Here is a 15,306-nt window from a genome sequence, read left to right on the forward strand (position 1 = left end):
GAATTAAACTCTACCTCTTGAGGGGAAGAGTCCAGAAAATTTTGTGGACATATTTCAAAACTGCCTTTGTTGTCTCCATTTCCCAGATGAGGAAACTTCTGCATGGAGTGCTTAAGGGACTTGTCGAGGGCTCATAGCTAGGGAGTTACGGAACTGGGATTTGAATCCTACCAGCCTGGTTCCCCATGAATGCTTATTTATTTATTTATTTTTACTACGTATCCTTTTTACTGTCTTGAGTACTTACCTCTTGAATGCATATAAAAAAATCACAATGACTTTATTTCTTCATACTCATCCATATCTGGATATTCATAAATTACATGGATGTCTCATATGCCTCAATCCTAGTACTGTGACTCAATTTTTACATTAACTCATTTAGTTCCTTGTAAGATACTTAGCACTACTGCTTTGTACTAAGATCCTCACCACTAATCCTAGGGAAGAACATTCAGCTTGAAAGTGAGCTGACCTGCCATCAAGAATTTGGAAGTGTATATTGTGTCATCTCCCACAGCTAAATATTGGGAAGCAAACCTTTCCACCACAGCTTTCTAGTTATGTTAGAACTGTGGTGCATTGTCAGTGGTTATTCAGAATACATCGCAGGGGTGCCTGGGTAGCTCAGTCAGTTAAACGTCTGCTTTTGGCTGAGGTCCTGGGATCAAGCCCCATGTCGAGCACCCTGCTCAGCAGGGAGTCTGCTTCTCCCTCCCCCCCACCCCCCCTTCCTGCTCAGGTGCTCTCTCTCAAGTAAAATCTTAAAAAAATACATTGCAAACCAAAGTTTGCAGTGGGATCAAGTTCTTCCAAATAAACTTTATCCATTATTGATATAAAAAACACATACTTTAGAGCCCTGGACAGTGTTGGGGTCTGCCAATCAGTAAATTTTTAATAAGGTATTCTATAAGACTATGAAATATTGTGCTGTTGGGGATAGTTTTTTCTGTGTAGTTGGGAGAGGTGGAATGACTTTATTTTCTTATTTTGTGAAGCAGATTATTCAATCACCCAAACTATGCAGAAGGATAAAGAAAAGGCTTGAGATTTTGATAAGCTCTTTTTCTGCTTATATTTCATTTTATCAGTGCTTGGAAAAGTATATGTGGATAGCTCAGATAATCTTGTGGACATTCAACTTCAGGGTACTCTATAGGATTAAAATCCTAAGGGCAAGTGCACTTCAGGGGATTAGAATGCAAACTTCTGTTTACAATATACTGCATTAATGAGTACATTTAAAAATCTTCATGTTTTAGCAATGCAGGCAGTGTAATTGAAGAGTAGGATTCCACGGGCTATCCGGGGTTGAAACAGTAAGCCATCCAAAGTTGACTGAAAGGAAGGGACTAAGGAAAGGAAAGGGACTAAGGGAAGCCAGGGTACATAAGAACAGGACTAGAGTTAAGGGGCGTAAAATGTCCTGCTTTTATAAGGAGCTTCTTCGTGAGCTCTAAGAACTTGACAACCATTTACTGTGTTTGAAAGTACTCGGTGAACTTCCTCATAATGAGGTTAAATTCTTACGTGCATCTAGTTTTCTGTGTAGGCTAATTCAAACCCTAAATTCCTGATTTGCCTCTGGTACCCACCTCCCTTTGTGTCTGACAGCACTATGGAAATTTCTTAATAATGAGGTTAAGGGCTCATATGTACAGACACATTTGCTGCCTATTCTTGGGTGGTTTCAAACCCTAGAAATTCTCAATTTGTCTCTTACCTTTTAGATACATAGCAGACATGAGGTACGGCCTAAGTTGAACTTTGGTCTTAAGTAGTTTTGTAAAACTGGGAGTCTGAGACCATCTGATTGTAAATTGACGTTGGGTTGGGCTAGGATATCTAAATGAACCTACTGGTGTGGTGTACCCAGTGCTAACTTGCTGTCCTTATTTCCTATGCATGTTCTGAGCCCTGCATATACGAGTTTATGGAACCATGGTGGTTCCTCTGCTATATGTGCTCCCATGAATCTTCTGGCTTCTTCCCCTGATCCTACTGGGAACTATCTGATCACTTTGGCAAAGGCACCCTGGTTTCCAGGGGCCCTAAAGAAGAGTATAAATTTGGATATCCTACCAAAAGTGATATTCTACAATTGAATATCACTTAGGGTAAACAGTAGTTAGATCCCTCAGAACTGGAAGGCCTACTTGTGGATAATTATGTTTTAGATTCTCAATCTAAAACTAAAACCTGGGAGTTCATAAGAACATAGTAACCCTTTTATCCTATGGTTAGTCAATACTTGGTATCTATAGCAATCTGGCCTCCTGAACCAAAACATAACCTTTCCTGGGCCAGAAATGGAGTGCCTCTTTAAGTCCAGTAGGTGGCCAGGAGAATGGAACTTGACCATCTATTCCATCTGGAAATCGATGCCAGCAAGAAACTGGAGCTTGACCAAAGGCTGGTCAGTTTCTATTGAGCAGCAACCAGGATTAAATTCCTGGCAGACCATTTTAATAATTGTGGTAATCCATTTTTGTAGTGGCAAGACATGAATGCGGAATCATAGCAGGCCAAGGAAGCCTTCTTTGGAAATGAGTTGATGGGCCATCCTCAGCAGAGTTCATTGTTACAGTTTGGTGTTTCAGGTGATGATTAGAGAATAAGCAAAGAACTTAAATCCATCAGTACTTTATTTAAAAAGAGTAAAATAATCAGGGTGTAAAACTTAGAGGGCTCTGAACCACCCCTGCCGCCATTTGTGTTAAAACAACCCAGTGCTGTGGGATTTATGCTGCCACAGATATGTGGAGCTCTTTTAACTTTTCTGTCCCTGAAACCAAGTTTATATATTATGTGGGCTCACAGAAGAAAGATGGCATTTCCTTGGGGGGTTGGACAGTGCATGATCCCTCTGGTCTTTTGTTAGTGGGCAGTAGGGTGGTCACAAAGCAAGAAGACCTCTTTGACTGAAACCAGGATGGTCCTGCTCCTAGGGCCTTAATATCGAGTCATTAATGCCCATTTTTGGTTAGGTTTTATTTCTGGTGTAAGTACAAAGAAACACGGACTCATAGTCAGAATTGAAATGTGCAGCGTTAATTTGCTTCACATTGCAATTCTGTGAGTATGTGAATGTATACTTCTGCTAGGTCAACCTTGTCCCTAAGGAGCACAGGCAGAAAAACTGGGAGTTTTTAAGGACAAAAGCATAGCTGGGCCCAGGGTTCATATTTTCAAAGGAAGGAGCTCTATTTGGACTTGTGTGTTCTTTAAGAGATGGTTTACGTTCATGAATATTTAAATGCTTATGTGTATAAATATATAAAATACCACCTTCCCTCCCTGCTATTAACATAAGAGTAATTTAGTAAACATTCTTTCAATAACCCCCCCCTTTTTTTAGCTTTTGGCTGAGGTCCAAGCTAGTTAGCATGTACTAACTTATAAAACCGCTTGAAAAAATTAAACTGGGATGGGTAAATTCTGGTGTTTGCTTTTTCACTTAATAGTCAGGAGGCTTGTTCTCGATCAATAAACATGGATATCTACTTGCCATTTTAAATGTGCAGACTATCGAGTTCGAGTATCTTTTCAAAAAACTTTGTAGATTACTCGTCTGTAGTTGGTTTTGGACTTATTTATACACAAGTATGTTTAAGTCATTATGAATTGAAATATGAGTGATTTTACTGGTAACCATATATTGATCATTCTTTCCATGTTAATGAGTGTTCAGTTCTTGATTTTTTTGTGATCTGTTTATCTTTCAGTCTATGTGAATGTCAGTCTTCATTTTTCTGCCTGGGTTCTGATAGTTTTTTGTCTCATTTCTTTTTCTTCTAAATTTCTGCGTCCTATGTTAACCTTTTCTGCCTTTTTGTCCTGTGAGTGTTTATCATTTGGTATTGTGACCATGCTGCTATGGTGCTGCCTGGGAAACTGGGTTGCCTCATTTTGTATGCCATGTTGTCCACAGAGGTGTCAACATGCAAACACTTACTGTCTCCCATGAACAACACAGTATTACTTAGATTTCTAAAGTAATTCAAAAGAGATTTATAGACTATATACTCTGTGCCTAGGATTATGCTTACACCATACCAAATAAGAGACTTCAAACTCTAAAACACTCTTTGAAAGATCTTATCTGTAAATATACTTGTGTGATTCAAAGAATGATTACTCCAAAAGAATGACTGAAACTTACAGCACGTTTGAAAGCTTCTTTGGAGTTTACATTTATTGATAGGTTTAAGAATGTGGGTGGATGGAGAGAAAGCTAGCAGAGGATAGATTATCAGAGAAGCACCTCCATGGGCTTTATTCATTAGAATGTTTTAAATGAGTCACTCACATAGTTATGAGTCATTAGAACATGAGAAATAGCCTTTGCCAATCCTGTGAATTTAAGATGAACCTCAGGAGGTTAGCTCAGAGGAGCTAGAAGTGATCCCCAACATCTTTTTATAAACAACTAAAATATGCCCATAGGCCCATAGTCTTTGGACACCATGGTGTCTAGCAGATATGGCCATTGGCCGGAAAGTGTGATTATTCTCTGCTGAAGTTAAGCATGTGTCTATTTGGTTTATATTTTCATGTCTAGATTACCTGTATGTTCTTTGTTAAAGGTAAGACCTTCCTGGGGCACCTGGGTGGCTCATTTGGTTGAGCATCTCACTTTTGGTTTTGGCTCAGGTTGTGGTCTTGGGGTTGAGGGATGGGGCCCCATGTCTGGCTCCGTGCTCAAGGCAGAGTCAGCTTAGGATTCTCCCCCTCTCCCTCTGCCCCCCTCCCTGCTTGCGTGTGCGTGTGCACGCGCGCGTCTGTGCACGAGGGTGTACGTGCTCTCTCTCTAAAATGGTTAAAATCTTTAAAAAAAAAAGGGGGGGGATCCTTCCATTTCAAGGCCTGTTTTGACCTTTCTATCCAGGAAAACTCAAGACTGATACAATTACTTAGAGTTTATTAAACTAGAAGTCAGTCACTGAGGGGTGCCTGGCTGGCTCAGTCAGTAGGGCATGTGACTCTTGATCTCAGGGTTATGAGTTCAAGCTCCATGTTAGGTATAGAGATTACTTCAAAAATAAAATCTTAAAAAAAAAAAGACTGAAATGTGGCTTGACTTTCTCGGTGGGAACTGGCAGTGCCACTGAAGAACACGTGGTCAGTTTTATCCAAAATAGAACTGTGGCCTCTGTAGGGAATGACAGATAAATGGCTGAGCAAAGAAGTTTCCTTGCTCTTACTGTCCAGCACAGGAGATTTCCCGCAGCATTTATTCTTTCAGTTCTGTTGTGAAAATGGAGTTGGAGGTACATCCACGGAATCCATTAGAGTCCCTTTGGGATAGAGCTGTCAGCAGCTTCATGTCTTGATCTTCTATGAGGCGTGTTGTGTCCTTGACTAAGAAGTGTGTTTCCCCATGTGTCTGATAAAGTAAACATCTGTGATGCTAAAGGCATAGTGCCAGGCACATCTGTGTCCGTAGCCACTGCTGGTAAATGAAGGACTGCCGTGGATAATGATTGACCTGTCACAAAGTTCATTTGGTGTCATTCATTTGTTGTTTGGGGCGACATTTTTTTTCTTGAGTATTTGATCATTTATTTACCTGTCTCAGACTTTTCTCTCACTGTCAGTTACTTTGTGAATGAACTAAGCTTTCTGTTAACACAGAAGGTCATTTACGGACTGTTTCCTTCACTGACTGAAACCTCCCTGCAAGGAAGAATCCTGTTTTACCTTTGTGATTTCCGCAAACATAGCAAAGACAAAGCCCGCAAGTGTTTCTCGATTTAATAGCTAAGATAAAAAGTGTGGGGGTGAGAAGAGTGGGGAAGCTAAGCTGTTTTCAAATATCCCCATGATCTAGGTCCCAGTCACTATAGAAAAGCATGAATTAGTTATTCAGGAACAGTTTTTTTCCCCATACATTATCCATTTTTTTTTTTAACTTAATTCAAAGTTCATAGATTCCAAGCACTTGGTTTTAAGTGACGTTTAGTTGTATTCGTAAATAAATATTTAAAAATTATTTCTCCAGGGTGTCTGGGTGGCTCAGTCATTAAGCATCTGCCTTCGGCTCAGGTTATGATCCCAGGGTCCTGGGATTTGAGCCCTGCTTCGGGCTCCCTGCTCTGCGGGGAGTCTGCTTCTCCCTCTCCCAGTCCCCCTGCTTGTGTTCCCTCTCTCGCTGTGTCTTTCTCTGTCAAGTAAAATCTTTAAAAATAAATAAATAAATAAAAATTATTTCTCCTAGTCAGTTTGTTCTGTCAGAGGAGAGAATATCTCTTCGTGAGAGATGAGAGATCCTGGCAGGTTTTTGAGACCGTGAGATTCATGAGATTATGGAAAGTGTAACTCATGTCCATGTAAATAAAATGCCAGACATTTTAGTCGCCTCCCGTTGATGAACAAAACAGAGTTGCTTTGAGCCTCTTGTCATCTGTGGGTAAGTAGCAAATTTAGGGCCAATGGGAGTTCCATTTTTTTCATGTATAATAGTTTGAGATACTAAAATAAGAATCACTTCTAATTATGAAATATTTACATTAAAAGGTTCCTCCATAAGCTTTTAAAGTTTTTATTGCTGTAAATATTGACATTGTTTATATAGTTTCCAAAAGAAAACAATAAAAAATAGGCCATTCTCAAAATAACAAAATAAAAGTATCTAATATGTGTATTATAGAAAAAATACAAATAAGCAAATAAACATTAAAATCACTTCACTTGGTAAATCCTATAAATATAACTATTTTGGTGTCTCTGTCCTGCAAAGGCATGTTATCCCTCTCTTAATAGGGATAATGTGTGTTGGTGTTTGTTTTACAGAATAAAAACTTTTTCCTTGAATGTAATTTTTTTCTTGAACATAATTTTTATTGGTTGCATAATACATTTTATTGATGTATATGAACCTTAATTTATATCAAGTAATATTTTGTTGATAACCCCCAGAGTTCTGTTGTACTTTGTTGGTAAATTGTTTGACTTTCAAGTTTGTGGAGTTCTTTTTCTTTAGAACAATACTATAAATGGTAGTTTGTTTTCTAAGTTAACTCCCTGAATTTTAATTGATACCTGTTACATAGCTAAGCTTCCCTGATGGGCAAATGGGACTCCAGGGCTTAAACCGTAGGATCAGCTTATTGCATTATTTCCTTGGACATCTCTGTAATCCAGTCAGCACCTGGCATAATGTCAAACATATTGGGTACTCAGCAAAATCTGAATGAATGGGAGCTGGGATTCCCTCTCTACTCAGGTTGTCCTGGCTAGAGCGGCCAAGGACAGATGGTATTTACTTTTTTGGACTGTGGGAAGACAGTTGTGGATGGCAGGGAGGGCACACTGGATGGCAGGATTCCCTCATCAGCTATGTCTTTGGCACTTGTCCATAATTTGGCTTTAGCTTTGATAAAACAAAGTTCCTGGAAAAAGAGTCTTTATCACTGGCAAAGTTGAGGGAGATGGGAGAAGGCAAAAGATACACTGAACAAGAAACTTGACTTAGTGGACGTTTGTAAAACATACTATCCAAGAGCCACAGAATACACTTTTTTAAAAATTTTTATTGTTATGTTAATCACCATATATTACATCATTTGTTTTGGTGTGGTGTTCCATGATTCATTGTTTGTTCATAACACCCAGTGCTCCACGCAGAATGTGCCCTCTTTAATACCCGTTACCAGGCTAACCCATCCCCCTACCCTCCTCCCCTCTAGAACCTCAGTTTGTTTTTCAGAGTCCATCATCTCTCCTGGTTCGTCTCCCCCTCTGACTTACTCCCCTTCATTCTTCCTCTCCTGCTATCTTCTTCTTTTTTTCTTAAAATATGTTGCGTTATTTGTTTCAGAAGTACAGATCTGTGATTCAACAGTCTTGCACAATTCACAGCGCTCACCGTAGCACATACCCTCCCCAATGTCTATCACCCAGCCACCCCATCCCTCCCACCCCCGACCACTCCAGCAACCCTCAGTTTGTTCCTGAGATTAAGAATTCCTCATATCAGTGAGGTCATATGATACATGTCTTTCTCTGATTGACTTATTTCACTAAGCATAACACCCTCCAGTTCCATCCACGTCGTTGTAAATGGCAAGATCTCATTCATTTTGATGGCTGCATAATATTCCATTGTGTATATATACCACATCTTCTTTATCCATTCATCTGTCGATGGACATCTTGGCTCTTTCCACAGTTTGGCTATTGTGGACACTGCTGCTATAAACATTGGGGTGCACGTACCCCTTCGGGTCCCTACATTTGTACCTTTGGGGTAAATACCCAGTAGTGCAATTGCTGGATCGAACGGTAGCTCTAATTTCAACTGTTTGAGGAACCTCCATACTGTTTTCCAGAGGGGTTGCACCAGCTTGCATTCCCACCAACAGTGTAGGAGGGTTCCCCTTTCTCCACATCCCCGCCCACATCTGTCGTTCCCTGACTTGTTAATTTTAGCCATTCTGACTGGTGTGAGGTGGTATCTCATTGAGGTTTTGATTTGGATTTCCCTGATGCCGAGCGATGTGGAGCACTTTTTCATGTGCCTGTTGGCCATTTGGATGTCTTCTTTGGAAAAATGTCTGTTCATGTGTTCTGCCCATTTCTTGATTGGATTATTTGTTCTTTGGGTGTTGAGTTTGATAAGTTCTTTATAGATTTTGGATACTAGCCCTTTATCTGATATGTCATTTGCAAATATTTTCTCCCATTCTGTCGGTTGTCTTTTGGTTTTGTGGACTGTTTCTTTTGCTGTGCAAAAGCTTTTTATCTTGATGAAATCCCAATAGTTCATTTTTGCCCTGGCTTCCCGTGCCTTTGGTGATGTTTCTAGGAAGAAGTTGCTGCGGCTGAGGTCGAAGAGGTTGCTACCTGTGTTCTCCTTAAGGATTTTGATGGACTCCTGTCTCATGTTTAGGTCTTTCAACCATTTGGAGTCTATTTTTGTGTTACACTTTTGTTTTTAAGTACACAGCATTTAAATCATGTTCTGGGCCCTAAAACAAGGAATTGAAGGGCAGTTTTTTTTAAAAGTTAAGCATATACCTACCATATCATTCAGCCCTTCCACTCCTAGGTATTGAACCAAGAAGATAGAAAACATATATCCATACAAAGACTTGTAAAATTGATAAATGAATGCTCCTAGCCATTTAATTTGTAAAAGCCAAAAACTAGAAATAACCCAAATGTTGTCCCATCAGGTGAATGGATAAATGAACTGTGGTATATCCATGCAACAGAATACTAATCAATAAAAAGGAGTAGCCTATTAATACATGCAACAGTGGATGATGAATCTCAAAATAGTTATACAAAAGTAAAAGAGCCAGACAAAAAGAATAAATACTTTATGGTTCCATTTGTGTAAACCTTTAGAACATATATACCAATTAATTAATAGTGGCAGATGGCAGATCAGTGATTGCCTGGGAATGCGGATGGTAGAACCATGGTGGCAGGAAACTTTTGGAGGTGGTAGATACGTTTATTATCTTGATTGTTGTGGTGGTTTCTCAGGTTATACGTATGTCAAAACTTAACTAAATTGTAAACAAAAAGTACAGTTCATTATACAGTTGACCCTAGGTCCATGTGGGGGCTAGAAGGCACTGATCTCCTGCACAGTCAGAAATCCACATAAAACTTTTGACTCCCTTAATGCTTAACTCCTAATAGCCTACTGTTGAGTGGAAGCCTTACCAGTAACAAACACTTGATTAGCACAGGTTTTGTATATTATATATATTACACACAGTAGTCTCACAATAAAATAAGCTAGAGAAAAAGTTATTAAGACAATCGTAAGGAAGAAGAATACATTTACAGTACTATACTGTATTTATTGGGAAAATCTGCCTGTAAATGGACCCACATAGTTCAAACCTGTGTTCAAGGGTCAACTGTATATCAATTATAGCACAATAAATCTATCTACACCTGTCTGGAGATGGCACGACCTTTTACTGTATGCTGCATCAGTATAAGGGCCTTGCTTGCTGATTTGTGCTTCTTCACAACCAGAATCAATGGAAAGCGTTAGGGTTCTAGAAGACCTCCCTTTTCACACTGAGGAAAAATCTAGATTTATAGACTGTTAACAATTGAGCATTGAATTTTTCTTTAGGTAGCAAAATGATTTCTAATGAGGAACTCAATCATGTTGTATCAGCCGGAGTAGAAAAGAGGAGTAGAAAATGTGGGGGTGAAGTCAAACTCCTAGAAACAGAGTAGAATGGTGGTTACCAGGGGATCAAGATGGAGGAAATGAGATGTTGGTCAAAGATTACAAATTTCCAGTTAGAAGCTGAGTAAGTTATGGGGATCTAATGCACAGCATTGTGGTTATAGGTAACAATACTGTATTATATATACTCAAAAGTCACTGAGAGTTGATCTTAAATGTTCTCACCACAGAAAAGAAATGGTTAATTATGTGACACAGTGGAGGCAGTAGCTAACACTATGGTGGTAATCATTTTGTAATATATAAGCATAATGAATCACGACATTGTACATCTTAAACTTACTGTTAAATGTCCATTATATTTCAAAGTTTGGAGGCGGAAGGTTAGGAAACTTGACTAAAGGCACACAAAACTAAAATAAGTAGAAAACATGGTGGTGATAATTCAGTGATTTCTCCTGGCCTGTTGAATGAAGACCAGATTCCTGAGCCAGTGACTTGTGATGTCCCCCTGTAGTTGGATCCGCAGCTACTTGTTCGGTTTTGGCTTCTCCTTCTCCCAGGATATACTGTGCTATCGCCTCCTTCACTGCCTTGGTTAATGCTTTTCTGAGTCTTTTCCAATTCCCCCTCACCTTTTATATTCATGTGGTGAAATTTTACCTATCCTTTAAGTTCCCAGTCAAATGCTAACATGTTTTCTCTGATCCTCCCAAATGGAAGTGTGTCATTTGTGTTCTCTATTTTAGTAGACACTAATCACATAATTTATATCTTAGGCCTTTCGGGTTATAGGTCAGTGAGGTCTTCCCTGCTGTTTTGGAACTGAGCAGATGAAGAGTTCTACATTTTGGCTACTATTTAGATGTGTTTGAATTATTTTTTACATGTAGTAAAATTATCAGGGTGTCTAGCTGGTTCAGAGCATGTGACCCTTGATCTCAGGGTTGTAAGTTTAAGCCCCGCATTGGGTGTAGAGATCACTTAAAAATAAGATACTTTTAAAAATGACTGTAATTATTAATGCCGATGAGGGAAGCAAGGACAAAACAAGCAGGAAAAAACAAAAATTGTTCTGATTTAATTTTGAACCATGTTATGTTCATTTGATTTAGAGCAGAGAAGCTGTAGATTTACTGTTCTTGTGACTTTTTTTTTCTTCTTAAGCTGATATTTTAACTATGTAGACCTCTTCCCTTCATAGTGTCAGAACCAGTTAATGACTAATCCGTTTGTAAATTTAAAATCAGCTAGAGGTAATTCATTCTGAGTAATCCCATAGAAATATCCAAGAGTTGGTCTAATGGCGTCTTAACATAGAGTGTTCATTGGGTTACGGAAAGAACATGAATTAGGTAGGGTTTGTGAAATGTATGAAGACACGTATTTTTGAGATTACAAGTGAGAGCTATTCTCTAGATTTTACAGTCTTGTGATCACTTCTCATATTTATTTTCCAGGTCCGGACCCTATTTGTCAGTGGTCTCCCTCTGGATATCAAACCTCGGGAGCTCTATCTGCTTTTCAGACCATTTAAGGTACCTTTTCTCTTTCAGAAATTATAAAAGGAGACAAAAAGTGTGTGTATAAATAAGCTTCATGGGGGCTTTTTGCAGGAAGAAATACGTTTGAGAAAGCATCTTATCAAGTAACCTTTTTTTAAAAAGGATAGTTAGTAAAGGAGATTTACAACTCAGTTCCAGTGTGTGGTCTCAGGAAAGACTGAAGTTGCCTTTTACCCTCCCCAATAGCTAATATAGATAAGTCTCTTTTCTTCCTAATAATGGGGACATGCATCTGGCTCTGTTGAGAACAGTTTTAGTGTCCTCCCTGTTTATCGTTTGCCAATTGGGAGTATTCTTCTGAGTACAGCTCACCAAAAATACTATCAATTACTGTTACTTATATTTCCAGTGAAATAACAGAAGTCAAGGCTTATACTTACAAGGTTTCTTATTAGTTGAAATATTGTTAATACTATTTTTTTGGATACGTAAGTTAATTACACTTTCATGAACTAGACTAAGAACCTAACCACCATTACTTTTTCTGTGGAAAAAATGTTCTAAGTTTCAAACAAAGTAAGACGAAGTTCAAAGGAATTACTTGTTATGCTGGTACATGGTGTAGTACCTAATTCAGTTCCCTGTCCATTGGGACTATTGAGATAAAAATCACTTGAGATATTTAATGTTGCTAGAATTGAAAACTTACCAGAAAATTGGACAAAAGCTGAAATAACCATGCTGCCAAGGAGAAATCTTGAAGGCTAACCTGTGGGGAGTCAGAGCTGGGACTGGGTGGATTGTGGGCTGGAGGCCTAGGCCCTCAGGGAGAACACCTGGAAGTCGTGATAAATTCAGGGCTTGTGTCTGGTCCCTGAGAACATGGTAGCGGCAGTGCCTGGCTGGGGGCACACTTACGATTAGGTGGCAGACCATCTTGATTAATGATTAAAGATCCATCCTGTCGAAGCAGGACCCTCGCCGCAGAGGCAAGACAGGTTGAAGGACAGGATCTAGCCTTTCAAGGAGAGGGAGAGTAAGATGTGACAGCTGAAAACAGCTGGGTAGGAAAGGAAGGAAGAAGGTGGAAGGGGCAGCCAGTTAAAAGCCAGCAAAGCTAAGAATCTAGCTTATGTGCCAGTAAGTCACCATGTAATAGACCTGCCTCTGTTCTAATAGCCATTCCCTTACTGTAAGAGTGATGACTATACAGACGGAAACAAAAGAGTTAGACATGAGGTCAGCTGAGAGGAAGTGGGAAAGAAAAATGTTGGGGGTTGGGGGGGTATCAGCTTCATAGAATTTCCTGAGTATCTTCTGCAGGGTTGCCATTTTTACTATTTGTCCCTTTCATAGGCTGTGGACTTTTTAATGATCTTACTAATGGACAAAATACTGGAGCTTTAGCCAGCAGGCCCCTCATATGAATTATTCCATTTAATTTTTATCATAACCCTTTAAAGTGGGTTGGCCTCTGTTTTTCAAATGAGGAAAATGAAACTTAGAGCAACTGAATAAATTTTGCTCAAGTTCACACTTAATAAATGGCAGGGCTAGGATTCAAACCCAAGCAATCTTGACTCTGCCATCTGTGTTCTGAAGTAGTCTGTGATACTACTTTTCTGTTCATGGCTAGAGATCACAATATATTGCTACCAGTGGTGGTGTACATGAGTGAAATATCCATTTGTCCTTTTCCTCTGAGGCCTTCAGGGTGTTTAAACCTCCAGGTTTTTCAGAGAGAAAGCACCTTGAAAAAGGAAAAGGCAGGGCTGTGAATCATGACCCCTCTGGCCAGAAGAGCTCAAGGTCTTTGAGGTAAAATGTTTACAGTAGCTAATTGGTAACATAGTTCTCTGCTGGGAAGATAGGAGGATGAATCAATCCCAACATCCTGCCCAGAAACCCCAACGCAAGAGTCAGGACCCTGGTACATTCCTAACAACCCTCTTTTAATTAAAGTCCCTGGAGGCTGACCCTAGTCTGCAAATCTGTCTTGGCACTGATCTGTGCAGTGGTCAATCATGTCAAGTGGTGTTTTTCCCCTTGTGTCATCCATCAGTGCAAGCCATCAGCCATGGATGATTTTCAGAAATAAACACACTTTGTTACCCTTATCCTCAGGAGCCAGGAGGGGTGAAGGGAGGGAGTGAAAAGGGAGGGGTTTCTATCCTCCTTGACGATGGGCCAGAGTAAGAACCCAACAGGGAATTTCTGTATGTCCCAATCAGAGTACCAACATGAAAACTAGCTGCTTCAATAAGTAAGCAGAATAACTCAAAAGAATTTAGTATCACTACCTGTGTAACTTTTCCTGGCAGTTTTGAAATTTCGAGTAATAAGTTCTGTGTAGGACATTCTGAATGTTTTAATGTTATCTTATAGCAAACACATGACCAAGTCCTCACATACTTATCTTCCTATCTTATTAAATTTACTCCCTTCATTCTCCTAGTTCTGTAAAATGAGAAAGATCTGTTGACAGAGGAACCCGTTTTCCTACCATTGTACGATATCATGAAAAAAGGGAAAACAAACCTAGATATATATGCATAAATTTCAAGGTATGATTTGTTTTAGGCCTTAAGGATGGAAGCATCGGCGCATACGTGCATGCGTCTCTAAAATCTGCTTTCTCAGTTACCTTGAGGCATTTGTAAGAAGAGTTAGTCAGTAGTCATAACGGACTCATTTTACTTGAGCAAGATGCTATTACAGTTTTTTTTTTCCTAGTAATTTTTTTTCGTCTAAATTTGGTTCTTAATTTTCAGGGCTACGAGGGTTCTCTTATAAAGCTCACATCTAAGCAGGTAAGAATTTCAAACTTGCATATAAAATGATGACTTCCACAATAAATTTGAATTGACTTTCTTCAAGAATGTTACTGGGTCTCAGCATTCTCCTTTATAATTCTCATTAGGATTTAATTTTTGTTGTTGATTTAAAATTAAGTATGAGATTAGTTAGGAATTAGCACAGGAAAATGATTCACAATTCTATTGTCTCCAGCTAGGATGTCTGAGACTATCCCTGAGGAAGGCGAATGGCAAACATAATGCATCCAGCATGATTATATTGGGATTGGTCTGTATATTCAACAGAAATCCTCCAAACCCACTTTTATTCCCAGTTCTTCCTTTTTTAAAAAAATAAGGTTTTAAACAGGCAAACTTTCATACTCAGTGTAAGTATCTGTTGGTGAAGAATCATGCTGTGTGGGAAACTTCTAATAACCACCGGCAGAGTCCCAAGTCTAGGGTGGAGCACGGAAGGTGCAGAATGGAGAATGGTAATCAATGACCCTGATAGTTTCTAAAAGTTCCTTGAAACTTTTGGCTATATGTCCCCCCGCCCCCAAATGCTGAATACCCAGCATGCTCACCTCTCAGTCGCTTTTCATCTCTCAGTAAGGTATTCTTTGATTCATCAGGAATAAACTATGTTGCAAGCATCTTTCTGGACTACAAGATTTGAGTCCAAAGGGATTATCACCCCTCTCTCTTGAACTGGAACAATTTGGTTTACACCTAGTTAAACACAGGACTTTTTAAACGTATCCCTTGGGATTTGAGATGGAAATGTTCATTTTATAATTTTGATCATGCAGTGAGAGTACAGGGCTTTTATCATTGTGTCATT

The 15,306-nt window shown here is 39.3% G+C and overlaps 1 protein-coding gene across 5 annotated transcripts in view; it reads left to right on the forward strand.

Moving 5' to 3' along the window:
- The window catches only part of RBPMS (RNA binding protein, mRNA processing factor), a 173,624-nt gene that overhangs the window by 62,663 nt on the left and 95,655 nt on the right, over positions 1-15,306 (forward strand). For all 5 annotated transcript variants that reach the window (XR_003606791.2, XM_088020941.1, XM_028087572.2 and 2 more), the window contains 2 exons: positions 11,623-11,700; positions 14,439-14,477. Coding sequence is in view for 4 of the 5 variants with exons in the window: in XM_088020941.1 (XP_087877067.1) it covers positions 11,623-11,700; positions 14,439-14,477 (117 nt within the window). In the remaining variant the exon portion in view is untranslated. The remainder of the gene's footprint in view (positions 1-11,622; positions 11,701-14,438; positions 14,478-15,306) is intronic.

This window comes from Eumetopias jubatus, unplaced genomic scaffold (assembly GCF_037043125.1).
Source record: "Eumetopias jubatus isolate StellerSeaLion01/CBP00866 unplaced genomic scaffold, mEumJub1_p1.0 scaffold_2, whole genome shotgun sequence".
In the NCBI taxonomy this organism is placed as follows: Eukaryota; Metazoa; Chordata; class Mammalia; order Carnivora; family Otariidae; genus Eumetopias; species Eumetopias jubatus.